The sequence below is a fragment of the Pezoporus flaviventris genome, unplaced genomic scaffold (genome assembly GCF_033815535.1).
Source record: "Pezoporus flaviventris isolate CSIRO_AGI_PZ_B2104156 unplaced genomic scaffold, CSIRO_AGI_Pfla_v1 ptg000015l, whole genome shotgun sequence".
Lineage (NCBI taxonomy): Eukaryota > Metazoa > Chordata > Aves > Psittaciformes > Psittacidae > Pezoporus > Pezoporus flaviventris.
In genome coordinates, this window is record NW_026892563.1 from 13,263,091 (window position 1) to 13,290,416 (window position 27,326).

The 27,326-nt window shown below is 43.8% G+C and overlaps 1 protein-coding gene across 5 annotated transcripts; it reads left to right on the forward strand.

The window, feature by feature from the left end:
• The first annotated feature begins 1,335 nt into the window (after nt 1-1,335).
• On the forward strand, nt 1,336-25,458 carry LOC133269335 (cystathionine beta-synthase-like protein). Of its 5 annotated transcripts, none has more exons than XM_061453482.1 (18): nt 1,336-1,490; nt 7,533-7,663; nt 8,785-8,996; nt 9,585-9,691; nt 10,408-10,542; nt 12,348-12,427; nt 13,697-13,831; nt 14,371-14,440; nt 15,705-15,796; nt 16,661-16,786; nt 17,445-17,529; nt 17,725-17,830; nt 18,676-18,750; nt 19,461-19,595; nt 20,344-20,452; nt 21,164-21,193; nt 23,220-23,304; nt 24,965-25,458. In XM_061453482.1, the coding sequence occupies exons 2-18, from the start codon at nt 7,622-7,624 to the stop codon at nt 25,072-25,074; spliced, it is 1,734 nt and encodes a 577-aa protein (XP_061309466.1). In that variant the 5' UTR covers nt 1,336-1,490; nt 7,533-7,621; the 3' UTR covers nt 25,075-25,458. The 5 variants fall into 5 exon arrangements, with proteins under 5 accessions (XP_061309466.1, XP_061309469.1, XP_061309470.1 ...); XM_061453485.1 differs by having other exon boundaries at nt 8,812-8,996; XM_061453484.1 differs by having other exon boundaries at nt 1,383-1,486.
• The last annotated feature ends 1,868 nt before the right edge of the window (nt 25,459-27,326 follow it).

Genomic DNA, 27,326 nt, shown 5'->3' on the forward strand with positions numbered 1-27,326 from the left:
CTAATCTCTAATCTGAATCTACCCTCTTTCAGTTTAAAGCCATTAACTCTTGTCCTACCACTACCTGCCTGTAGAAAGTCCCTCTCCAGATATCTTGTATGGCCCCATTTAGGGACTGGAAGCTGCTCTAAGGTCTCCCCAGAGCCTTCTCTTCTCTCAGCCTGTCCCCGTAGCAGAGGTGATGCAGCCCTCTGATCATCTTTGTGGCCTCCTCTGGACTTGCTCAAGCAGGTCCAAATGACCAGTGTGGGTTTGTTTCAGTGGGACACTTGCACTTACTTTCCATGGCACCATTTCAAGCCTGCAGCTCCCAGATGTGTGATTCACCAGCTCCTCTATGCTTCAGGCTGTATATTTACAGGCTTTGACCTGAGCTTGAGAGATGCTTGGGCCCTTTTTACCCATTGATGCCAACCTGGGCAGGCTAGGGCAGCCTGCAGTGCTGTCAGCACAAGGTCCAACCCAGAGGCCTTCACAGGGGGTTCAGGTGATAGAGCTGCAGATCCAACTATGGAGCTCCCCTCACAGCTGCTCCTCTGCAGTGGGTATGGTTTTGGTGTTTTTTCTGCCAAATTATACAAGCATAATCGTGTTGCTTAAGGTTAGCATGTGAGGACAGCATTTTTGTTGGCAATGCTTGTGGTAGCTTTTTTGTCTCCTCACTTTTGTTCAGTGTTGTAGTGCCACTACTGAAGCTTTTTATTGCCATTCTAAGATGAGAGAATCTCACAGCTCAGTTGAAGGCAATAAATACAGCTTTTCCTAATTCTGCTGTTCCTAGTTCAAGAGGTGGAGGGTGGTGTTAGTGGATTGTGGGGGTTTTGCCTTACAATAGAGGAAGTGAGAGTGAGATGGTATTGTCTTGCCTAGTTTAGAGGGAAAGGCAGCTATTGGAAAGCCTAATTCTAGGAAGAAATACCTTTTTGTTTGTTTGTTTGTTTTGTGAGACCTGTATGGGTTTTAGTTTTTTATCCACAGATTATACAAGCAGCCCGTAGCACAAGCAGTGCTCGGAAGCGACCAGCAGCTTACATCCCTTTACCTCCCGACAGCTGGTGCCCATGGGCCTTCCAAGGCCGGGGCCTGGGCACGCCCCCTCGGGCCCGCACCCCATGGCGCCTGCAGCGACCTCAGAGCGGACCCCGCGAAGCCCGTTGAGGGAAACCCAGCCCTTTTGCCCCCGGTTTCCCCGCAGCGCTCCGGGCTGGGCACCGCCGCGAACCCACAATCCGATCCGGCCCGGCCCGGCCCGGCCAGCACGCCTCTTCTAGGAGGCAGTGCCCCGTGGCCGCGCGCCGCCTCCCCATTGGCTGTCTCTGGCTCGCCGACGCCCCCGTGGATACCAATCGCCGTGTGCGCTCCCGCTCTCTCCCCTCGGTGGGCGGGGCCAGCCCGGGACACGCGGGCTCTTCCTCCTTCTCCTCCTCTTCCTCCTCTGGCTGCTCTGCCGGAGCGCGGGTTGTCGCTGCCGTCCTGTGGAGCGCCCGTGGGTGAGGTGGTGGCCCCATGTGGGGAGAGGGAGGGGGGAGGCAGGAGGCAGGTGGGTCCCCCTCCCGCCGCCCTGGGCATCATCCTTCAGCTTGGGGTGGGCTGCGCCACGCTGCGCCTCAGCGGCGGCGGCCTTTGAACGATCACTTTGAGGGGGGCGCTGCTTCAGGAATGCTTCCCTGGGGCGGCAGGGAAGGATGGCGGGCTGCGGGCTTGCGGGGTGGATGCTGTCCTGCTGCGCGGTTTCTCTTTGTGCTTGATGAAAGAGGTAGGGACGGGCAGCTCGGAGCCGTGCTGGACAAGCGGAGCCGTGGAGCCAGCCCTGGTGCCGGCGTGCCTGCTGGGGAACCGCGGGGGCAGCGGCCCTGGGGATGCCCTGGGCAGGCCAGAGGGTGGCTGCGGAGTGCCTCCGCCCAGCAGGGAGCGGGAGGAGGAAAGATCGGCTTTCGGCTTCGCAGACGGGCTTGCGAGGTGACGCTGTGCCTTTTGTTTGCCTTCTCTGGGTTTGGCCCCAGCTCTTCTACTGGCACAGGTTGCCCAGGGAGGTGGTAGGTGTGCCATCCCTGGAGACATTCAAGGCCAGGCTGGATGTGGTTGTGGGCAACGTGTTCTAGTTAGAGATGTGCCTGCTTATTGCAGGGGGGTTGAACTGGTTGGCCTTTGAAGGTCCCTTCCAACCCAAACCAGTGAATGATTCAGCTGTTCTTGGCCTGTCATCCATTGTTTATTTGAGTGTCTCTTGGCAATGTTTTCTTGTTAAGTCTGGCTAATGCAGTGGACCAAGAAGCTTGTTTTCTTAACCTTTTATTTCATATATTGCCCTTCCTCCGTTGGGAAGGGTCTGAACTTGACTAAAACCTGAGAGAGCAACTCCAATAAAAGCGTCAGTAATGCTGCTGGCATACTATTGAATGAGCCACTACTTGAAAAGCAAGCGGTTCTTCTCTTGTTCCTGTTTGAGTAACTAGTCTTCTGTGTATCTCTCTAATCCTGAAGCCTTTGACCGTCGAGGTTTGGAGTGCTGAGCCCTAATCATAGAATCATAGAATAGTTAGGGTTGGAAAGGACCTTAAGATCATAGAATCATAGAATAGTTAGGAAGATCATCTAGTTCCACCACCCCCCCCCCCCCGCCGTGGGCAGGGACACCTCACACTAAACCACGTCACCCAAGGCTTTGTCCAGCCTGGCCTTGAACACTGCCGGGGATGGAGCATTCACAACTTCTTTGGGCAACCCATTCCAGTGCCTCGCCACCCTTACAGTAAAGAACTTCCTCCTTATACCCAATCTAAACTTCCCCTGTTTAAGTTTTAACCCGTTACCCCTTCTCTTATCACTGCAGTCCCTAATGAAGAGTCCCTCCGCAGCATCCTTATAGGACCCCTTCAGATACCAGCAAAGTTGCTTAGACTGTTTACCCTTTTAACGAGCCTGTTTCCTGAGTTGAGGCATGAGAGCTCCACATTCTGCAAAACATGTGCTGCAGAAGGGAGGGAAATCTCAGACTATGGGAATAGGCAAAATCTGGGGTTTTGTGTGAGGGAGGAAAGGTATTTACCAGAAAACTGAGACCGGCCCAGAGCCTGGCATTTCTTGGCAGGAGAATAGCTATAGTGAGATCACTACTGATGAAGTACGGTTTAGGGTGCTAGGTTAGGTCCAGTACTTATGGTGTTTGGACAGATCATCCTTTTTGATATTAGTTGGTAGATCTTTAGTACCCTATCGTGGCCTCTCTGTGTGTGACTTAATCAGCCTGCTTTCCGAGAGCTGGAGTAGTACTTCTCAAAGTTGTGGTTGGTAGCCAGGGTCATGGGGGACCAGCTTCCTGGAGCATACATGCTGGCACAGGTGTGTCACTCTGCCCTGGCAGCTGCCAGGATAGGCAGGCCTCTGGCTATTGGCAGGTACCTGCTGTCTGCACGTGAGACCCACAGGAACTGGGCAGACAGCAGGGTGTACTGTGCTCTTGGTTGCACCGTGGATGCCTGCCAAAAGCTCTGCAGATGTAGCCAGAGTGGGTGTCAGTTGGTCCTTCCCATGAAACATGCATGGGCCAAAAAGCTGGCTTCCTGCCCAGGCAGTGGTGACTAGCGGTTCTCTGCCAGCCTTTATGAGAGGTCCCTGACTTGATCAGAGGTCCCCAGGCTAACAAAAGATCTTATGCCTTGCAGTGAGGCAATGTAATGCTGGGGAAGGGGAGCTGTGCTTCCATTTATTTCATAGTCCTGGTCAGAAATTGAGAGCAGAGCTCCAACTCACTCTTTTGTCATGATGGGCAACTTTTTCAGTCTCTGAGCCTCTCTTACCCTACCTGTAATGCTTTTCTCCCTGTACCTGGTGAGCTTGGCAGATCAGGCGCACTGGTCAGGCTGTAGCGTTGGTCCATCTTTGTGCTGACTAAAGAGAGGCAATTGGAAGCAGGGAAAGAAATAAAGAAAGCTTCTGACTGCAGCAGTTAAAAATGCAGATAAGGTATTCTCTGGTCTTTAATGCCGTTTTGCTCCTTGGAGACGTCAGTCTTCACTTAGAAGACTTATCAGGTGAGTCCAGACAGTCTTGAAATGTGCTCAGAAAATGGGGATGTCAGAAGATACCTGTGTTAGGGCTGCATGCACAGGTTCCCTCATCAGCTCTGTAGAAGAAAATGGAAATAAGACTTTCCGTTCTTGAAGGATCTCTTCCTAGAACCACAGTGTTAATTAATAACCTGGTTACTTTGGGTCACTTGATGCCTCCTGACACAGGAGCTGCCTGCCACTGAGGAATTAGCAAGGCAATGGACACACACACACACTCTCACAAAAACCCAACCAACAAACCAAACAAAAAAAAACCCCAAATGTCTGCTGTCTCCTGATCACTTATAACTGTGGTGTTTCTGCACAGCTTCCAAAGGCTGGATGGGTACTTCTTCGTCTGGTAACCTGTAAAGATCCTAAAGCTCTCTAAGATTCTGTGATACTCAGAGTGAGCAGAATAACTGGTTTGCAGTGGTTTACTTGTTCACACAGTAAAGTACCTGCTTAACATCAAAGTTTCCCATTCTCAGGCCACAGCAAAATGCAACATAATCTCCTCTCTTGCTGAGCTGTCAGCCCTTGGGGCATCTCTCTGATTCATCTTTTACATGTGCCTTTTGGATAGCTTCATGTCTGCTTCAGACAAGACTCAAATTAATTAGGTTCTTGCATGCATGGTAGTCTTTAAGTATCTATGTTAGTGCTGACTAAACAGCCTTAGAAGCCATAGCTCCTAACATATCTATGGTGTGAGTTCAACTCAGACTATTTGAGGATTAATTTCACTCACTGGCCTTCAGTCGTGCTCTATGGGAGTTGAGAAATAGTCTTGGGTTTGCTGTGGAGATGGATCCAGAGATGTGAGCCTTGCCCATGAGACTCTCTGGATGTCATATCTCTGTCTCTGTCTCAATCCCCTTTGTGACTTAGGTTTAAATGGATCTGTGAATTCTCTCTGCAGAGCATGAGGCAGAAAAATCAGATTTAATGCCAGAAGTTAGTCAGGCTTTTCTAGTTAGACTCTGCCCACACCCCCAGCTAGCTATGGAAGTGTTCTTTATTACAGCAAACTTAAATTCAGGCTGGCAGAATTTATTTCCTGAAAATGGGCAACTCTTCCTGCAGCTTATCTCCCTCAAACTCTTTGGAGCAGCACTCATTGCAGTTAGAAAAGCAGAATTGCCATTCTTCTGTCCTGTCTCCCCAGTCTGTATCTCCAGAAGAAAGACTGAGGAGAGGGTCAGGCTAGCGAAGAAGTTGCTGTCAGCTTCTCTTTTAGTGATTTCTGATCACCCCCTTCCACCTTCCCCAAAGGTCTCCCCAGTAGAAAGAGGTACCAGCTTCCTATGGCCTGATTTGGGCCTGTGGGCAGGATCATGGGAGGGGAACATGGATGTCCTAGGCTGGCTACCTCTGCCTCTTAATTTGCTGAAGTTACATCATTTAGGGCTGTAAGCACCAGTGGATGTTCTGGGTTGTGTGAGGAATCTCATCAGTAGCACTGAAGGAGCTGGAAGATCTGAAGTCTTCCTGTTGGCCCTGAACATGACAGGTCGCTCTTGGGCTCCTGACCTGTTTCTTAAGTATAACTGTAAGCCATTGCAGGTGCTTTTCTGTCTCTGTTGACTGCTGTAGTGAGAATTCCCCTGTAGAACAATGAAGTCTGTCCTAGGATTTTGCCCTTCTTCAAAACCGTAACATATTAGGTTGACCATAGCTGGTCAATGTAATCATAGCTGGGACTGACTATAGACTAGTATGATTAGAATTTGGCTTAATAAATATACATGTTTACCTGTTTATGCTGGATGGGTGTGGGGTTATTTAAAATAATGCCTAATAAAATTATTTAAAAGGATTTATTGAACAGAAGCTTGTGTTCCTTCCGATGAATGATATTGCTTAATGTTAGCATTTGGGGCCAGGACTTTTGTTGTCAATGCCTGTGGTAGCTTTTTTCCTCTCTCCTCACTTTTGTTCAGAATTCTAGCCCCATTGCTGAAGCTTTTTATTGCCGTTCTAAACATGAGAGAATCTCACAGCTCGGTTGAAGGCAATAAATACAGATTTTCGTGTTTCTGCTGTTCGTAGTTCAAGAGGTGTAGCATATTATTAGTGGATTGTGGGGGTTTTGCCTTACAATAGAGGAAGTGAGAGTGAGATGGTATTGTCTTGCCTAGTTTAGAGGGAATCCTTCACAAGGCAGCTTTTGGAAAGCTGCATTCCAAGAACAAGTATTTATGGAATGTTAGTTTTCTTGGACTGATATCTCTCAGTCTAGTCCTGGTCAGTAGTCTAGGTCAGGATGTAGTTCTTCTTGGCTTTTACGCATGTATTAACCTCAATAAAGTAGAATTGTATCATTTTGGTGGTGTGGAAGTCTTTGTATCTAGAAGGAGAATTATTTTAAGCCTTAGCTGAGAAAGTTGGCACTTCCAAAGGCTTTTTGTTCCTAAAGGAGGGCAATTTAAACTCCTTAGTCATTTTCTTCAAATCAGCATGGAAGAAAGGAATTGGTGTGCATAAGGTAGTAGTGGTTATTGGTGCATATTAACTTGCAGGATCAAATGGATCACTGGTCCTGTGATTCAGATTCTATTTTCTTTTTTAAGTGTATGACCAGACCATCAACTCTCTGATCTAACCTGTGCCTGCTTTGTGTGCACTTGTCAGAAGAAGGAGGGACCGTTTCCAGGCCTAGTGCAATTCAGCAATGGAAAAATGCTGAATCTCGCTGCAAAAGGGTGCTGAGAAAAACAAATACTGGAGGAAAAACACTACACTTTCCAAGTCTTCAGCCAGGTCTTTGTCTTCAGTGGAAAGGAAGCAGGCAGGCTGTATGAACTGTTTAGGTTAGGAGAAATGAAATCACTGCTTGCATTTTATATTTGCTATTTTCTGAAACAAGAAGCCTGATAGAAGATTTCCCTGCTTTCTTTTGGTTGGAGTGTTTGCTGTTTGTGTTATATCCAACATCACTAAGTTTGTATGTGCAACAATAACTCAGTTTGGATAGGAACTTGTGAGATTTTGGTCTTCTCAAGGGTAGAGAGGCCTCTGAAATTGTTTCTGTATAAGAGAGTTTCCTAAGATGTGTACAGGGTCTTTTGGTGATAGCACCACAAAGCCCTTTCACCCTTGATGTCGCTTAGAAGTACATATCATGTGAACTGGAGTATTTGCTATTGCTTTATGTAGCTTTCAAGCTTATGGAATTGCAGTCAGTCCAATAGAGATTCTGGTTTTGCTTACTTCCCTGGATCTGAACTATAGAGGGCAAGGCAGAGGGAAGATAAGGTAATGTGGGAAGAGCAGAGTCAGGAGACCCTCCATTGTTCTTGTGCAATACCTCTGCTGCATGATTGTTATGTTTTCTAATCGTATTTATACAGGTCACTTTTACTTTGTTTTCAGCTGCTTTTTTTTCCCTAAGAAAGCAAAAGGTGTGTTTTGCCCCTAGGAGAGACTCTTTCCTGATTGGTTTTGTTCTGTTTTTTCCCTAACTTGCATGATCTGCAGCTTTGAAGAGGGTTCCAGTCCCGTGACCCACAGTACTCAGTCTTCTGAAGAAAGTCCAGTCTACTGTGCTGTCACCTTCACCAAAGAACATGGAGAAGTTGATGTTCGAAAGGCCCTTTGTTCTGTCTAAGGTACTCAATGGTTTCTGGGGAATATTGTTTTCTGGGGAATAGTCTTTCTGTGTCCAGAATTTGGGAAAGTGAAACCCCTAGAGGGATTTCAATGTTTGTTTGGTGTGTTTTTTTCTTTTTTTCTTTTTTTGTTTTGTTTTGTTTTGTTTTTCTGGAATGCTCTGGAGGTAGGTGCCATTGAAACCAGAGGCCTTTCTGGAGAAGTTCTTCTTCATAACCGCAAGGAGCAGTGCAGGATCTTCTGGCACCATTTTCTAATTAGTCACCAAGTAGCCTTCCTGTGTTCCTTTCTGCTCGGAGTGGGGAGGTTTTATTTAAGAGAGCTGCTTTTCAGTGTGGGAGGGGTGTCTCCCATGAGACTGGTCCTCTTTTCTTGATATTTATGGAGGGTAGTTACAGTAAGCATATGCTTCAGCATGTTTAAGTTATCTTCATGTAGGGTACTGTATAGAGCTTTTGCACTGAGTGTTGCAGGGTAAGATTCTTGTTTCGGCAATAAGGATTTAGCAAAGCAAAACTATGCTGAAATGCTTTTCCATCTTCACAGTACGGTGGAAGCATCAACTGACCGTGAAAATACCCATTTGTTATGACCTTTTTCACGTAAAGGAAAACCAAGACTGGGACACTTCAGTCCTGTAACTGGGACGTACTATGCTTTCTCCCCTACTGCCTGGGTCTTGGGTACAAGTAGCAGGATCTCCTGTACCTATTCTTGGGTGTTAGCAGTAGTTAGTTAGTTAGGGTGTGGCAGTACCTATTCGTGGGTGTTAAAAGCTACTTGTTGCCATTGCCCATTTTAGCTTATAGGCAATACTGTTCTGAAAACTGCCACCAGGGTAGTTGCTGTTCAGGCTTCCAGCAGAAATACTGCATGCTGAAACACTAGGCTGGCAGTAGATATGGTGGTGATGAGACAGAGACAGAGACAAGAATAAGGACTCCTTATTAGTAAAATGATTAAAAATCATTTTAGGGGGGCCAGTGATGTGAATGGGGTTCTCCTGTGGTACAGAACTTAAGTAACTTTGATAACCTCAAAGAATGCTCTGACCTTGTTGCAGCAAGGCGTATGAATTACTCTCCCCCTATTTTATTTAATTTTTTCCCCCATCCCCAAGGATGAAATGCCTATGGTTCCTTCCCAGGAGAAGCCAGAGACAAATTCATGCCCTCATGCGCCTGGCAAAAACTGTGTCTCTGGTGAGAGGAACAATGGGAACTGCAAAGCTAATGAGAAGGAAAGGGAGTGGATCCGCCCTGATACACCCAGCAAATGTACATGGAAGCTGGGGAAACCCCTCTCTGCCTCACCCCATCGTCATACTACTCTGTAAGTATTACATATAGTGCTAATTTTCAGTGCATCACTAATCCAGGACCCCTCAGAGCTATGTGGATTTAACAAAAGATGACTGATTTAAATTGATGCTGTTTAGCCTGTATGCTAGTGCTTTTAATTCCCATGTATAAGCAAAGCTAAGAATTCAGATTAAGCATATAAGGGGCCTTGCACCAAAAATGTAAATGTACATGGACTAAAGTGCCTTATTTTAAGTAACCTGGCAAGCAGTTCCCTGAATTGATGAAAGATTGCGCTGTTAATGCCTTTTGCTTGTAAAATAGCTGCCTCTGAGCAGTGTTAAGCTACTTCATGCCAGGAGGAAGTACAGAGCACTTAATTCTTGCCTTAGCACTTGGCTTGATGTCTGGTTAATCCTTGTTTTGGATCAAGGGCTGAATGTTTGTGAATCTGTATCCAGTTGACACTATTTTAAACTAAAATATTTACAAAAATTAACTCTCGTGAAAAGGAGGGAGAAGGATGATTGAAAAAGCATTGGAAATACTGTGTTACTTTTGTATGACCTGCCTGTGGCTCCCTTTGTGAATAAACTGACTTTGTTTGTATGTGTACCAGGCCAGAGCCTCTGAAAATCCTGCCAAGCATCCTGGATAAAGTTGGCAATACACCTTTGGTGCAAATCAACAAGATTGGGAAGCAGTATGGGCTCAAGTGTGAACTCTGTGAGTACTGCTGCAGGCCAAAAATCAAATATATGAAGTTTATGGCTGCTTCTCATATTCGGAGTATACATCAGTGTGTGCAAAATACAGATCTGCAGTTATCACTGAAGATCACAGAAAACAATTAAAGTAATGAAACTGTCAGTGAATGGTTTGCTGTTTTGTTTGTTTAAACCCCAACTATGCTGGAGATATCTGGAGGCTCTGATCAGAGTCCTGAAAGGTGGTGTTTAACACCACTGAAAGGATTAATGCTGGGAGTAGTGAAATCAAAGTGTAGGCTGAACAAGGGGAGAAACTTCCAGGTTGATCAGAAACTCTTTGGCTGAGGAATGTACAGGGGAAGAGGTAAGGTGTATTGGTGGAATTCTCTTCCCCCATGCTATTGCACTAGAAGAGCCAAGGGGCTTTTTATCTTAATGACTGGACTGTAATAAACAGTAAAGATTAAAGGAGAGGTCATATTTTGAGGAGATTGACAGAATATGAGTGGCTTGGCTTCTGTGTCCAGCATCAAGTACGAAACTTGCCATGTTGTTGTGACCCATAACAGTGGAGATGCTGTGAACTGAATCCCCATCTCTGGTGGTGTGAAACACTGACGTGAATTGGACAGACATGTTAACATTGTTGCTCTTGCAGATATTTGAGGCATAAGCAGTCTATTTAGCAAATTACTGCTGTTTAAGAACTCTGCTTGGTTTCTTTGTTTCCAGTGGCAAAATGTGAGTTCTTCAATGCTGGGGGCAGTGTGAAGGACCGTGTCAGCCTGAGGATGGTAGAGGATGCGGAGAAGGCTGGGATCTTGAAGCCTGGGGACACGATCATAGAGCCAACCTCTGGAAACACAGGTAGGGAATGGAGAGATCTTAGCAAAGTGTGGGGGAAAATGCTGTGATGGTTTTCCCGGAAAATGCAAGACTTAAGATTGGAGCATGGAGGCCGTCTGTGCAGGGAAGAAAGAGGATCTCTTCCTGCTTGCATGGTGTAGGGAGCAGTGCCTCTTCCATCTCACACAAGGAACAGTTTTGCAATGGCCTATGCTGACCAGACTATGCAGGAGGCCTGTTCAATTTGCAGGGGCTCTTTGCTTTAAAATAAAAGAAGTTTTAGCCCAGATTCACCAGGATATTTAGGCCCTATTCAGAAATGAAAGTCTGACTGAAATTATTGGGGAAAAAAGCACCAAAAGGCTGGTGTGAATCTGGATCTTCCCCTTCTGAGGTCATACTATGATATCCTGCTTTCTGGTCTATAGGTTTTACAGGATTCTCCTTGTCACAGAACCCAAAAGATAGAAAGAAGGCAGAACTGAAGGAGATACAAAACAATTACTTCAGAAAGCTATCTTTTAATGTAAAAGCAAAGACCAGGGCAGACAGTAACCTGAGAGAACTGGCTTTTGCTCTAGACAACTGCTTAGAGCTACTGAGTATGTTAAATGTAGGAGCTAATGTGTTATATTTTTGTCCTCTCTGCATCCCACTTCTCCCTCAGCCAAAGTCCTGTTTTGATGTTTGTTGCATTTGCAGGTGAGTAGCAGAACCTACAAAGTGGTAGAGTTCAGGTCTCAAAATACTTTCTTCATCACAGACCAAAATGGAAAGAGGGAAAGTGCTGGAAGGCTTCTCTTCAGTCCTCAGCCTTAGTGAGGCCTTTGCTGTCTTTTTTTTTTCTTTTTTTTTTTTTTTTTTGGCATCCTTATTTATCTGTAATATGCTGAGAAAAGTTTCTTTGGGCTCACCCCCCTAGTATTTAACCACTACTTGATTTACTAGAGGTGTAAGTTATTCTTCTCTTACAGGAACAGTTAAAGACTAATTTTTTTTTTTTTTCCCCACCCCTAATCAATCCAGCCTAGTCTAGAAACAGAGCCAACTTTGAACAAGCAAGTCTCTGTGTGGGGTGAAGTGCCTGTGAGGCATTGTCATGAGCATGTGTTGGTATTGTGCCTAGTGCCCGTATCAACTAACTCGATCTGTTTAGCTTATCCAGCAGAAAGGTTATCTGATGACAGGTGTAAGCTTCTCTTCTATAGGGGAGGCAGTTCTGAGCTTAGCTCTTCAGGTAGGCAGACAGTGACAAGCTAGAAGGCAGAAATCAGGCTGGAGGTGAAGATGTTTAAAGTAGAAATGAGGTGTCTGTCTCTAACTGTCAAGGTACTTCACTGTGGTAGCAAGTTGAGACAGTGCATTAGAGCCTCAATCACAAACAGCATCTAAATCACATCTTTTCTGAAAGGACTTAGTTTCAGCCCATTGCAGACTAGGGATTTAAGGCAGAAGTGGGTCTTTAATGCTCTTCTGACAGTATCAAAATGATTGCTCTAGTCTTCTTTAGCTTAAAGCTCATTCCTTTACCAGATGAAGTGGCTGAGACAGGAGAAAGGGAATATGCATGTGTTAAAGCTAGTAGTTTGTACAAGTCAAGTTTTCCCATCCTTGGCTAAACTTTGTGTTGGTTGTGATCCTCAGAGAACTAGCAGCAATCCAGTTCTCCTCAATAGCCAGAAATGTTCCTTTTGCCACACCTCTGGAGACACTGTACTCAAGCCTCTGGTGAAAATCTGATTAAAGCCAGGGCATGCCAAAGCTAGCATTGTGGGTTTTGCTCTTTGTTGCTCCTCACTAAATACTCTACATGTCTTTGCTTGCAGGAATCGGGTTGGCCTTGGCTGCAGCAGTGAAGGGTTACCGCTGTATCATTGTGATGCCAGAGAAAATGAGCATGGAGAAGGTCACATCTGTTTTTATTTTCAAGAATTTACAAATAAGGAGGTTTGCACTTGCAGAGCTCCTGGTGCAGATGAGTGCTGTGCCTTTAGCAACCAAGATTTAGGCATTTGGTCTCTCAACTCTGCTGAGGGGCTGTTGCCAGAGCCCAGAGAAATCCATGGACAGAAAATTCTTTTAAGACCCATCCCCACAGCACTGTCACTTTGAAAACTGATATAGCTGTTTTAAATACAAATGTCAAAGGAACTTGAGATTTACCTAGCCCATTGAAGTGACTACATGTCCCTGGATTAGCTCTCTGTCACTGAGCAAAGGAGGATGAAAGAAAGCAATGCTGAAGCAAGGCTGTGAGAGAGCCTGTTGAGATCCTCAGGTTACACTGAGCAGTACTGGCAAGCATCTGAGTTGTGCCACCACAACAACAAAGGGGAAGGAAAAGGTGCCTGAGTAATGCCAACTTACCTTCACTGTGGAAAGCACAAAACATCTAGCTCTAGACCAAGCCCTGTCCTGCGGTGCTACACCTGCAGCCAAAAGAAGAGTAGAGAGTAGAGAAGAGATCCCATGTGACTCATAGTTGAGGCAGCAAATTGTCAGTAAAGCTGCTTATTTCCATTCAATCACTTCCAGTGTTCCAACTGAAAGGCAGTGTCACAAATAAGAACAATATCCCCTGAAGGCCTATACCTATTGTTTGCTCTTATGTGCTGTGGAGGGAGAGGTACTGCATGGTCATTGGTGGTATGCAGCACCAAAGGCCTCCCTCCTTTCTGAAGACAGGCTTTGCCTTATCTTGGTATCATCAGTTTGCACTTGTGAGTGGTTACAGTTGAGTGGTGCATAGGGTCTTGGAGGATTTTGTTTGCTGCCTGTGTCCAAAGGATGAGGTACATATGCATAATCTGCACTTAAAATACTGGGCTAACAGCACTGTTGGAGTGTGGAACATACGTGACCAGCATGAGAGGAGGTGGTGTTTTGCCTCAGTAAATCTTCTCAATATGTAAAAATAGTCCCTACAGGCCTGAAGGCTGAGGATAGAGGCAGGAATTTGACCTCTATCTTCTCAGTAAAGCTTTTTTTAAGATCAAGTGACATTAAGGATTTGGACCCATGGCACAGTGATGTGAGGCTGGGGTCTAGGAGAACTCCTAAGGAGGCTATTGCAGGCCAGGCGAAAGGGAAGAGGTTTTCTTTCCCCTGTATCCTAGTGAAGTCTCTGTACTGGGAGAGTGTTTTCTGGAGTTGTGACCACCTTTATTTGCTACAGGTGGATGTCTTGAGAGCTTTGGGTGCTGAGATTGTGAGGACCCCAACTACTGCTAGATTTGATTCTCCTGAATCTCACGTGGGTGTAGCATGGAGACTGAAAAACGAAATCCCCAATGCGCACATACTAGACCAGGTAAGAGCCAAGGCGTCGGGCATGGCATGGGAAGAGGTATTGCTTGTTCCTTAGTGCCCTTGGCTGACTGTTCAACACCTGAAGTGTGTATCTGGAGGAAAAGATGTCTGAGGTCGGAAGCTGAGCTGTCACCATGCTGTGGGGTAGCAAGTTTTTATAGTCATTAGAGGGCAGCAACGAGCTCATGTTTGCAGAAACTGCAAAACAGGGGTTTTGCTGCCGCATGGGCACTCCTTTGTAGAATAATGGGCACAAGGGTCATGACGTACCTAAAAGAAACTGTCCCACAGACAGGACTGATCATGGCATTAGTGGGTGCTGGCACCTTAGAACTACTCTTAAATTAGGTCACTTAGGAAGGTTGTATCTCCCCTCAGGTACTCTGCCTAGGTCCAGATGATAGATAAGGAAGCAGTGTGGAAAGGGTATATGCAGCTGTTGTGGGGCTTTGGGAATTTTAGCCATATTTTTGAAATGCCTCACAATGTGAATTTTGTCTTTCTGGTCTACTTAATTGGCTATGTTGTCTTTCAATATAGTACCGTAATGCCAGCAACCCCCTGGCACACTATGACACCACAGCTGAAGAGATCCTGCAGCAGTGTGAAGGTATGCTTGCTTTTCAGTGGGTCCCTATTAGTCTCTTATTGTTACGTTCTTAGAGAATGAGTACTGAGGTGGATGAGAATGCACGGATTTTGATATAGCAAATCCCATGCCTATTCTGGGTGTCGTTAGAGAATTACCTTATTTGGGTAGTTGTAGTAATGATTTTTTTTTTCCCCATTAAAGAACGATGCTTTAATTTTTAGACTCTTTTGCTTGTGATCAGGTGGAGAAAACAGTGATGCTTAAGTTATCTTATTAAAAAAAAAAAAAAAGCCACAGATAGACTGGCATGAATGAATAGGGTCATTTTTCTCAGCTCAGAAATACAAACATAGGTACAGCCTCAGACCAAATACTCAAGCACTCTGGTAGCTTCTTCACTTCGGAGTCCTCAGGAGTAGAAACTGCTCTGTGTTGCAGATGTCACCAGTAAGACGTTTTTAGTCTGCACGGATCACTTCAATGTTAGCTCCAGGCAGCTGAGTTGGAGTACCGGAAATGGTTGAAGTGTGGCAGCAGAGAGCTTTAGCTGGGCTAACTCCCGGCTGAGGAATTGGCTTGAGAGCTGTTGGAGGCATTCAGTGTGATGAATGGGCTGCAGCCTACCATGTAGGCATTTGCCATAGGCAGTAGAATGAAGTAATATAAGAGGCTAGTGATCTGCCTTATAAAATAGTGCTCATGACAATGACCAAAACAGTATTTATCATGTGAAAATGAAAGAGTAGTTGTATTAACAGTTCTCTAAAATGGTGCCTATCCCATGCACTTGGCACTTGTTCAGTAAATTATCTAATATAATGGGCTGTCTATTTTAAGTTAGAAAATTAATTATCTGTGTCAGGAAATATGGTAACAGTAAAACTACAGGTGTCTCCTCTATGAGCCACCTCCATCTATGTCCAGAGTACCACAAATTGGTGCCTTGCCAGCCCATTGAATGAATATTTCAAAACCACTGCTGAAGTAAATAAAGATTGAGAAAGGTGGTCTCAAGGTAGGTCTCATAACAGCTCTTGGGAAACAAAGAGCCTTTTCTGACACTTTTTGCATTTTGTTGAAGAAAGTCCATACTTGGAGTAAGTGAGGTTTTAATCCCTCATTCTTCCCTGGAAGTGTTCAAGGTTGGATGGGGCTTTGAGCAACCTGGCCCATGGCAAGGGGATTGGAACTAGATTGTCTTTAAGGTACTTTCCAGCCCGAGCCATTCTATGGTTCTACGATTCTGGGGGAGATTTTACAACTGTTTTCTATCCTTAAACAGGAAAAATAGACATGCTGGTGGCTACAGCTGGCACAGGAGGCACTATTACTGGTATCTCCAGAAAGCTAAAGGAGAAGTGTCCAGGTTGCAAAGTAAGTGGCAAACCTATTTTTCTGTAGTGGGGTGAACTCCAAACTGCTCCACTTGGCCCATGCCATTCCTTGCAAGCCTGCCCTGGGTCTCTATGGGAAGCTCATGGATTTTCTCAGTTAAAAGGTAGTTCTAAGCAGCAAAGAAAAGTTGTCAGGCTGTCTGAAATAATGACAGGTCGGTCTCACTGGTGACCAGAGTTCAGGTTTGTCTCAGCAGATGAAAACTTGCCCTCAGATCCCTTCATGGGGTGTCTGAGAAACTTCCTTCACTGGTGTGTATTGCAGTTTTGTGTCCCCTTTCAGACTGTGCCTTCACTAACTTGTCTGGAGCTGCCCAGGTTCTACCCAGTGAACTTTTCTCTGCACACACCAACCTATGTGTCTACCTGTGTGCTGTGTTAGATTTCCTCACAGAAGTTGGTATTGTGTTTCAATTGTGAATATTTGCCTACAGACAGGGAGTGGTAAACAAAATAATACTTACCTGCTTACACTTGGCACAAATATATTGGCTGCAGTGGTGCCTTACATGTGAAGAACAATAGTCTTGTTTCACAGAAACCCTGTCTTCTGTTTAAACCAAACAGAGCCCATGTAAAACAGGATGGTGCCCTTCACTTAGTGTCCACAGCCTGAGGAGACAGGATGGGTTGCCAAGGGGCCAGAAGCAGCAAAACATTTTGCTCACAGGGGAGGTGAATGTTGCCAGGAAGAAATGAATAGGAGACTAGCTTGCTGTTAGCTTGGCTGTGTGTGTAGCCAGTGTGACACAAACAGCTGTAAAGAGGCCAGTGCTCATGAGTAAATAGCTGTACTCTCAAAAACAATGTATCATAGTAGCCAAAGTGAAAACTGCTTCTTCAGATTATAGGTGTTGATCCTGAAGGCTCCATCCTTGCTACACCAGAAGAACTGAACAAGACTGACAAGACAATGTATGAAGTGGAAGGAATTGGATATGATTTTGTCCCCACAGTGTTGGATAGATCTGTAAGTCACGCTTCTTCGTTTACTGACTTTTGTCCTCTGTTGGGATGCACAAGTGAGGTGAAAGGTGGAAGGAAAACTTGGGGAAATATTTCTTTGAGCTGAAAGGTGAGGGCTAGCAGACAGAGCTATTCCCGTTCCATCAGCAAAAGGAGTCCTTGGAAAGTTTCTGCAATGGCCACATTAGTTTACAAATGCTGCGAGCAGATAACATTTTCCTAGAACACAGAACCTTTCTTTTTCTCTTTAAACCCAGCCCAGTCAATCAATTAAAATAAACCCAAAACCCCAAGCCAGAACCAACCAACAGAGCACCCCAACCCCTCCTGGCCAAAAGTGGTATGACTGTTGTGAGCAGCGCTTGTGTTCCTGGGAAGCCCTCCAAGACGGGAGGAAACTGATGCTCTTTGTGTCTGTCTCGCCACAGCCTGTTCTCACAGCGAGGTTTCAATAAGGAGTCTGTTGTGTTAATGTGATCGTCTTACCTTGGCGAAAAAAAGCCACTTGGCATTTGGAGGATGGAAACCCAGGCACATGGCTAGGGCTTAGTTGGGCAGCTGTTACCTCAAAGAGCATGAGTTGAATTCACACTAGTTGTGTAGCTCCCCTAGTCTTCCTCATTTAAATATACCCTTGTTTCTGTCTTCCTGCTCCTTCCCAGACAGTGGACCAGTGGTACAAGAGCAACGATGAGGAGTCGTTTGCTTTAGCACGCATGTTGATCCGAGAGGAAGGACTGCTGTGTGGTAAGAGCAGATGCAAATCCTTTGAGTTTCTCTGAATAGTGTGGGAGGCTGAAGTCTTGTGCAGGTCAGGGGGACCTCCTGCCACTTCAGAAGCTGTCTTCTTCACCCTGGGCTCCTCTGTGGTCTCCCTTCTTCGCATGCTTTCTCATTTCACTTACAGTTTGACAGTTTTGTTTCTGATCTGCATTTTGACAGGTGGCAGCTCAGGCAGTGCCATGTCTGTAGCTGTGAAGGCAGCCAAAGAGCTGAAGGAAGGTCAGAAATGTGTTGTTATCCTCCCTGACTCTATCAGGAACTATATGTAAGAACCTGCTTGCTTTCTCTCTGGGAAAAGGGTGAGACACTCCTTCAGACCTCCTTATAGCAGTGGCGAGTTGAATACATATTTTTTTACAGTACCCAGTTACCCAAGCAAGGAATGTGTCTGGGACACAACTTCTGAGGTATCTAGAAAGGATCTGACATGAAGTAGAAATGAGCTTAGGCCTCTGAAAGCTGAGCCACTTCTTGTGTCTGACTTCAGTATATAACCATCACTGGACAGGATCTATCACAGGAAAAAGCTTGCTTTCACTGTTTACCATGGGTATCAGCCCATTAGTGGAAGAGCCCCTGTAAGGCTGTCTGCTTTCTCTGCCTGTGTCCACAGCAGAACACAGCACTACTGTAGCAGCAGCCAGTGTTGGAGTGAGTTTACAGGTGGAAGTGTGAGGACTTTGAGCTGTGCCAGGAAGTTTCTGTCCTACCACACTGAAACATATCCCGAAACATATCCCAAAACATGGTGGTTTTAGTTGTGTTTCCTGACTTCCATTGCATCCAACACAACACTAGACAACTAGAAACTAAGATAGACCTTGCCTGAGTACAGGTTGGCACTTTACTGTTCTAGGCTATGTGTCTATTGTATTGCAAGAGACTCATGTACTTGAAACTGTTTCATATGGGATTTCTTTTTCTTCTCAATGTCCCTGGCTGAGTGGGTCTGTGTCCCATAAGGTTGGATGGCAAATGGCAATACGTTTTCCATTACACTCTAGTTGTTAGTGGTAGTGAGCTGAAAACAGTTGCCTCTGTTATGATATTAAGTTTGCTGTGAGATGTTCAGCCTGCTAATGAGCTTTTCACTTCCTGATACTTTTCCAGGTCCAAGTTCTTGAGTGACAAATGGATGATTCAGAAAGGGTTTATGAAAGAAGAGGACCCTGGCAAAAAACCTTGGTAAGCATATCAGATCCATTTGGATTTTAATGAGTCTGTTCAGTTGACTTCATGGCAGTTGCTAAATTAAAGCTATTTCAATTTACACTACCTTTGATTTAGCTAATATTTCATGCTATTGTGTTGATGCATAATTGCAGCTATTAATCAGGTCTGCTTAAATTATTTGATGTCCTTCTTTGAGTTGCATGGCAGCAAAGGAAAACTTGGTACTTGATGATTTTTTTTTCATGAAAAGGGTTGTATCTGAAATGAAAAAGTAGTTCACAGAGAACCCTTCTGAAAACAGTGTCCTTGAATGCAAAGCTTTGTGAGTCTATGTAAGTGGAAGGGGATCTTCCCTAAATTGGTGCCTATAATGACTGTAAATATGGCTGGCTCTTGGAGCAGGAGCACAAAATTTTCTGTTTAAGGTACAAATAATGGAACTAGGGAGATCAGTACTCTCCACCAACTATCTGTAATCCTAGGAAGTAGATGAAATGAGGAAAAGACTTTTGGTCTTACAGCCTTCTCACACTGCAGTGACTTTCTGATACTGGGGACAAAACTTGAGAGCCTTGAAGCTTTGCTGGCTCTGACTGAATCCTGACTCTTCCCTGCAGCCTTTTGTCATCCCTGTAGTGTTGAAGTCCACTGTATGTGGATAACTAACTGGTTTTGTTCTCTCTGTAAGACTTGTGTGAGTTTGTTTTTTATTTCATCTCCAGGTGGTGGAACATCAGTGTTCAGGAGCTAAGCCTCTCTGCTCCCCTTACTGTGCTTCCAACTGTTACCTGTGCAAAGACTATTGAAATTCTGCGGGAGAAGGGATTCGACCAGGTACCAGTTGTTGATGAATCTGGGTATGTCCACATATATCATTATTCATCTATATGTATCACTTCCCTCACCAGGTCCCAAGGGAAGTCTTTTAAGTGGTTACAAGAAGTATAATATCCTGTCACTCATCTTTCTTCAGTTACAGTAACACAGTTCAGAAATGCTACCTTAAACACACCAGTGCTGGACTTAGTATGTTGTCATGCCTGGACTGTCCTGCCCTTCACGTAATGAGCTTCTAATGACTATTATGACATACTTACTGTGTTTCTGCAGGGTATTTTCATTGTTTCTTATAATAGCTGTTTAACTTAACAAGCAAAACTTCATGTTTAAAACAAACAACCCCAAACCTGCCCATCTCCACAACAGCTTTCACCTAGTTTCTTCAGAACTCTGCATTATAGTGCAATGTTGTAGTGACCCCTTGAAAGAGATGAGGGGTTAAAAGAGTGAAGTTGTGCTTTTCAGAAGCTCTCTTGGATTGCAAGAAACTCTCCAGGTGCAAGGACTAGAGATACAAAGGGCCTGATGTTCAGAAGGGCCAGGCACCCTGCTGACTTCTGTGTGAGTCTCCAGAGCTTCTGAGAACTGGACGCTGCCTCCTGCAGAGGCAAAGAATCCAAGTATACCATCACTAATGTTGCTTTATATCATGAAGCAGTTGAACTGACTTCTCCAGGCTGTCTGAGAGCTGATGCTTTTATCTACAGGAATACCTGAGGCTTTTATGTTGATTATCCTTATATGTTACCTTCTCTCTTTCCCCAGGGTGATTTTGGGCATGGTTACCCTGGGTAACATGCTTTCTTCACTGCTTGCTGGAAAAGTTCAGCCTTCTGATGAAGTCAGCAAAGTAATCTACAACCAATTTAAACAGGTAAGCAGGTATATTCTACAACTCCTAGTTCTGTGGTTCAAAGTACTACTACTGTATATGCCCTAACACTGCAGTGGCATCGGGTTGGGTAAGGTTACAGAGCACAGATGTGCTAGGTTACTTAATAGCACCCAGGTTTGAGTTCTGTCTCTACATAATTCTATTCCATTACTTCAACAGGCTTTCTTCTAGTATGCTTGTCCTTTCCGCTTTCCCCCAAAATCCTGGCACAGATGGCAATGTAACCAGGAGAAGTGACAGGGAGTTGTTGAAACAACTCTTCTAAGTAATTTCTGTATCAGCCAGAAAACAAATGTTTGCCTTTTGTATCAGATGCCTTGCTGAAACGCAAGGTGGCTGCTGAAACCTAATGTTGTCAAGCTATGTGAATTTTGATGTTAGTCACTTTTACCTGTTCATCCAACGTGGTATGCCAAGATACCACAACTTCCCGGCTCTTCTAAAATACATTTGTTGTTACTGTTGCTTTGCTTCTCTTGCAGGAAAAGGATTTTTTTTTTTTAAACACAGAATGCTTGACCTAGTTTTCACCAGGCTTTAGTTTCAACACTGTCCCACACTAGATGAGGTGCTGTATTCCAGAAGTATATGTAATGTTTCCATTCAGTCCACAAACTACCAAGTCCCTGAGGTTGAGAAATGATGCTAGTTCTTTATGGACAAATGTAAATATATCTTTTTCCTTCCCAGACAGATAATCAAGCATCAGGTGGAAATGTGGTGCGTAACAAAACTGCTTAGTTCATATTCTCCCTCACTTGGACACCTTAAGAGTTCCTGGGGCTGGTGGTGTGCAGTTTTGTAGCTACACTGGTGTTAGCTGCGGTAGCCAATTCTCTGCACTTCTGAGGTTGTGGCTTTTTTCCATGAGCAGCTTGAAATTTCTTATGCTTCTTCAGTAATGAACAGCTTAACCTTTTCATTTGCCTTTAGTTTTGACCTTTCCTTGGTGGAGGATGCAAGGGGAGTGACATAGAAGTGGTGGTATTGTTAACATGCTAACTAGAAGTGTCATTCTGTGGTTATTTTCCATTTGAATTGATGATTTAATGAAGCAACACAGTTAAATGCACATAACATCAGAAGTATTGTGGATTTTGCTTTTCTTACCACTTTAGTCAGGCTTATTGACTTGTTTATAGGTAAAATTAGGAAAACAGATCATGTCATGAAATGACTTTTGATGTGCTACAGTTAGGATCTGTACCACAGCCTGCACCAGTACGAGGTTGGCTTAACCTGTGACTACCAAGGCAAAGCTATTCTTTGATGTGAGCACCACAGTTATTTTGTGGAGATCTTTTAGAATGGAAGAGTAATGGTTATAACTTTTTTTAAAGTCTCCAGTAGAATAGAACACTAGGGCTTTGAAACACTAGCCATAGGATAATTTGCCAATCCAAACAAGTGCTGTGTGTTAAAGGAGAGGAGGGTTGTTCTTGTGGAGTCAAGTGTTAGTTCCAGTTTATGTCTTCGTAGTTGTCCCAGTGCTGCCTGTGGGCTCTTTGTCCTGATTATCTTTAGTCTACCCTGTTCCTGAAGACAGGTCTATTGATTATACACAATCAGATGGCAAGGGGCTCTACCCCTTCAGTGACCTTTGAACTTGGGTTCAAAAGTTAGGCTTTGCATGCACGATTGCACACAAAACTGCTTGTCTGTCAGTGGTGGTGACTGACAGTTGACTTGATGCGGCAGTAGGTCTAGATTTCTCTCCACCCTCACCTGGTCCACAGGTTTAAGGATTGGTGTTTCAGCATGCACTGTAGCCTGCTCGTCCCTTAAACACAGGCTACTGGGGGTCCTTTTGATCTCTTCTAACTTACGGTGTGTTAATGAGAGCTCTGTGTTCCAGTGCAGCCCAACTGTTTATGCTGCGGCACTTATTCCTCAGTTACAAGCTGACCTCATGGCAGGATAAAGGCGTTTTAATCTGCGGTGCAATACTTCGCTATAAATTCTTTTAATCCCCTTTAATGAAAGTATGTCAGATGGTGGGTGCTGCTTTTACCTGGGAGAGTCACCTGGATAATGAACCTGTTGCTGCTGCTTCATACATTAAAGCATGTAGGAAGAAGAGTTTTGTGCATTCTTTCAAATGATTCCAGCAGGGGATTGGCTAAGTATTTTAGAAGGATCTGTATTCTTTCTGTAGTCAACATAGGTGCTTTCTTGTCTAGCCTTTGCAATGTTGGACCTCACTAAAAATGAATTTTTAATTCCTAGTTCCTTCCTTTGTACCTGAATACAGTGTTAGCTGAGCAATCTTTACTCTTGGTTTTGGCTTGTTTGTGCTTTTCTCTTCCCCTGCCTCCTTTGTAGATTGTATTTGCTTCCACAATGATTGATTGACAGATTCATTCACTTTTTCCCAGTCTTGCTAGGGTAGAATCACCAAGTATAATGAGTGTTATGATAACTCCTTTTGTGAGACACATGGAACACTTGACCTTCTTCCATCATTAACATTTCTCAGATGTTCAGTGTGTTCGGCATATTCATTAGGTTTACAGAACCAGAATGAAAAACTTCATGTAGTGCCTTCATTTTTTGTTCTGTATTCTTGAAATCAAAACCAAAGAAAACTGATCTTTTAAGTTGGCCTTGATTTGTTAGTGTTTTACAATACTTCAGATGGGAGCAGTATATAATGCTGATGTATTGTTTTAATACTACATAAAGTATATGGGGATATACTTTATGTATAAAGGACTGTTTTGTTTAAGTTTTGTAACTCTCTCCTCAGATTAACCTGAAAGACAGCTTGGGGAAACTCTCTCATATCCTGGAAATTGACCACTTTGCTCTAGTGGTTCATGAACAAATTCAATGTGAGTATGATGTTCTGTGGCATGTAAGAGATAATCTTTGAGTAGTAACAAAAAGCAAGTACAACTGTGAAGGTGTAAACAAGTTCTGAAGAAGCCAAATTCTCTTTCTGTGTATGGAACTATGTGCTACTAACACTTAGTAAGACACTAGCACTTTAATTCTTGCAGAGTAAATGTTAAATCCATTAATAACCTCACATCCTGTAATGTACCTGCTTTTGGAGCAAGTTACTGCTCAAAACTGAATGCCTGAGTCTAGTCTGTTGTGCAGCAGCTTTATTAGTAGCAGTAAGCCAGTGAATGAGCTCCTGCAATACAATTGAGCTTTGCTTCTTCCTACTCCTATCATGCAACTTCCAGCAGTTCCACCACACTGAGTGTCCCAGATTAACTACATTTTTTTTTCCTTTCTAAAGCAAAACCTTTATTACAACTTTGTGAAATTTGGTAAGATCTGGATGTCAACACTGACATCACCATTGCAAGACAGCTTAGTATTTCTTATTGCTGCTTATTTTGTTTAACTAACTTGTTCCCCTTTACTTTATGTTTTTCCTCCGAACTCTACTTTTCATCAGCCTTCTTGAAACTCTTTACACTGCCTTCTTTATGAACTGGGAATGACTAAATAAATATTCAAAGCTAGAGTATATCACTGTTATATGTGAACAATATTTTTTCCTGGTTTATCCTTTTAGTGGGCAACTTGCAAATTAACAAGCACTGAGAAACTAGGCTAAAAAACAGTATCAAGACTCAGCAGATGAATTTGTCTGACACCTGTCTCAATTATAACTGTAAATGAAGAGCAGACATCAAATTTGGGCTTGTTCCTGATAATCTCCATAAAGATGTGCTTTTGACTCTGTGCTAACTGTTCATAAACCTAGAATGTCCCTGGAAGCTTGCTATGGAACAGTGATTGAATAACTGAAAAGTTCAGGACAATCCAGCTGGCTGAACATCTGAGGATATGAGTAAGCTAAACATCTCAAGACAGCTAGACTTTAGGAACCGCAACTTAAACCACAGATAAAGGTCACTTAGCCACTTGGCTCCCAGGTCAAAGGCTTATGCTCACAATGAAATCACTTGAACCTGCACTCTCAATGCAGCAATGATTAGATGGTTAATAAGTCATTTGGTTATAAATGGAAAAATGTTGTATTGTGATTTTTACACTAATTCTGTATTTGGTAGTGGTGTAGGAAGATAGATGGTAATGTTACATGTCCTCAGGTAGTGGCCTCTGGTTCTAATAGGATAATACCAGTTTGCAGCTGTATTGAATAGAGCCTCAGAAACTAATGTATGAGGAAAATATCTTTAATAACAGAGGATTTGGTTTGAATTTTCATGTCAAGAAAAATAAGTCTGATTAACCCTTATCCTTCCTCCCATCATCAGTTTCAGTTTCTGTAGCTTTTTTATTGAGGAGCCTTTCTGAAATGAAAATCTTCTGTGTGACTGTTTGTCAAGGTGCACATCCCCCCTCGATGTACAAGGGTCATCAGTGATGACAATCTCGATCAACAGGCCCTGACACTTGGAGCTGGCATGGCTTGACACGTGCCTTTACAAACAATGACATTAAAGGCAAGTGGGATGTTTGTGGTTTTGTGGCTCCTAAAGGCAGAATCCCCTCTTTGTTTCTGTGTAGATCACACTGACGGTTCCTCTAGCAAGCGGCAAATGGTGTTCGGCATCGTTACAGCCATCGACCTGCTTAACTTTGTGACTGCACGAGAACGGGAAAGAAAGTCCACCTAAACACAAGCAGCAACATGGAGCCTCTTCAAGAACATTTTGCAATCTCCAACAAAGAATCAGGTTTATTTCCAAGGTAGAATGGTCTGTCCTTAGGGTGTTTCTTTTTTTTTAAATTCTGAAAATAAGCAGTCAGCTGTTCTGGTGTCAGCTACACAGCCAGTGCATTTTGCTGTATTACACAGCTTCTGGAGACTTGTATCTTAAATAAGTTACACAGTGTTTCTCACCAAGACAATTTATTTTTGTTACTTCTATATATATATATATGTAAAAATAATGCCTAAATTAATTGGTATGTTCCTTACTTGTTATGTCTCAAGTCTGGCCTTCCAATGCATTGTTTCAGATTCACAAAACGTGTTGAAATAAAGAGTTACAGAAGCAAAGGCCCAAGAGAGCTAAACTTTTTTTTTTTTTTTTGTGCAAGGGTCTTAAGTTAGATAATGCCTGCATGGAGGCAAAAATGGGACTGGGGTGTGTTGAGAGGAAAGAGGGGTTTCCCCTTTGGTGGTGACAGCAGAGTAAAGAGGAAATCTTGAGGACTGGCATTGAGGGTTGTTTCAACCAGCTGCTGTGAAGTAAAACTGACCTGAGTGGAAGCCTGGCACTGAAGTGACAAACACAAACTAGTGACTTTGTTTTACATGGTGCACCAGCTTTCACTGCAAAGATGGACCTTTCTTTTTTCCAACTGTAACCTGACAAGTAAGTGCAAGTGAAAAGATTAAAAGGTAAGATCAACGTTCTTGCCTGAAGGTTTTTGAAAATCACACTGTTTCATCTAGTACCTTCTCCCTAGCTCCCCACCTTCTTATTTATCTTAAAGTGCTTCTTTTTATGCCTGCATTAGAAGAGCCAAAGGTAACCTGTCAAGAACTGTAAAATCTTTCAAGTCTTGTTCAAGTGCTCCTATGCTGTAGTGCCTTATTCCAGGAGAAAAACCCCGCTAGTAGCTGGATTCACTGTAGGCAAGCTTGGCAAAAACTGGAAAACATGGTGTGAACTGGTAGTGTCAAAAGTACACAAGAGTAATGCACAGTAGGTGTGTGCAGCTACAATTTTTGGCCAACTTCTGTAACTCTGGATCCTTCAGTAATGTTTGACTTGCATAGCCTTGGCAGCTTGGCACTAGCAGCTGCATCCCTGCACTGCTCTGCTGAGGCTACTTACTGCTGATGAATGGAATCACCCCATGGTTACAGGAGGAAAGTAGTGGTTCCTCATCTTCATTAAAGACTACTCTGGTCATTTTCTGGCTGGCCTCTTGCCAAGTATAAATGTTTTAACCAGCAAGGGTGACAATTTTTTTAGCTTATCTCTTCACTGAAGTAAAAAAAATACTATTTAGGCTGGGGCTGTTGCTGTTAGGATAGCAAAGTTGTTGGGTTTGGGTTCTTTTTGTGTGTGTTGGGTATTCTTGTGGTTTTTTGGTTTTGTTAAAGCTGAAGGGAGTTCTAAGTCAGCTAAGAGAAAACAAAATTGTTTTTTAAAATCGCAATTACTACCTCCTGTATATATAGATTTCTTTCTACCTTGCTGGCCTCCCTGCAGCAGTGAAATTTGCTGTACATTTTGGAAGTGTGTGCTCAGAGGAGAGAGGTGGCAGAAGCCATCCTGTCTCATGTCGGTGCAGAGCAAAGAGCATCAAACAGAGCCTTTGCAATTTTTCTGGCCTGGAGGAGGGAGGCAAGAGCTCAAAGCCAAAGAAGTGACACCAGTGACAGTGCCTGCCTGCCTGCCAGCAGTGTGACAGCTTTGTTTGTTTTCTAGCTGTTTCTATCTCACCTTAAATTTGTGAAAGTTAAGAACTTCGTTGTAATAATAAAAAGCCTCAGACTGATTTCTGCTAACTCCTTAATGCTGTGCTGCTAAATGCGAAGTTTATTCAGTTCTTCTTCAGTTTATTTCCTTTGGCATTGACTGTCCCTTCGGATTAGGGCTATTAGTAAAGTAACGTGACTCATACTTACCTGAAACTGTGGTTTAAGCGTTAAATTCATATACTTCCTTAAGATTTAAGACAACTTTCCCCAAGGCGCTGGAATAAACCACCAAGTCTAAAATGTGTGACTTTAATAATGTTTCTAAAGGATGGATGATTTTTTTTTTGTTTGATTGGTTTCTTGTTTGTTTACCCCTATGCTGTGTAGTGATTTCTTCCTCACTGTTCCCCCTCACTGTAGTAGCAGCCCCAGCTTGAGTGCTGTAACTTGTGGAAGGCTGAACTAGTGGGAGAATCAGATGTGTGTACC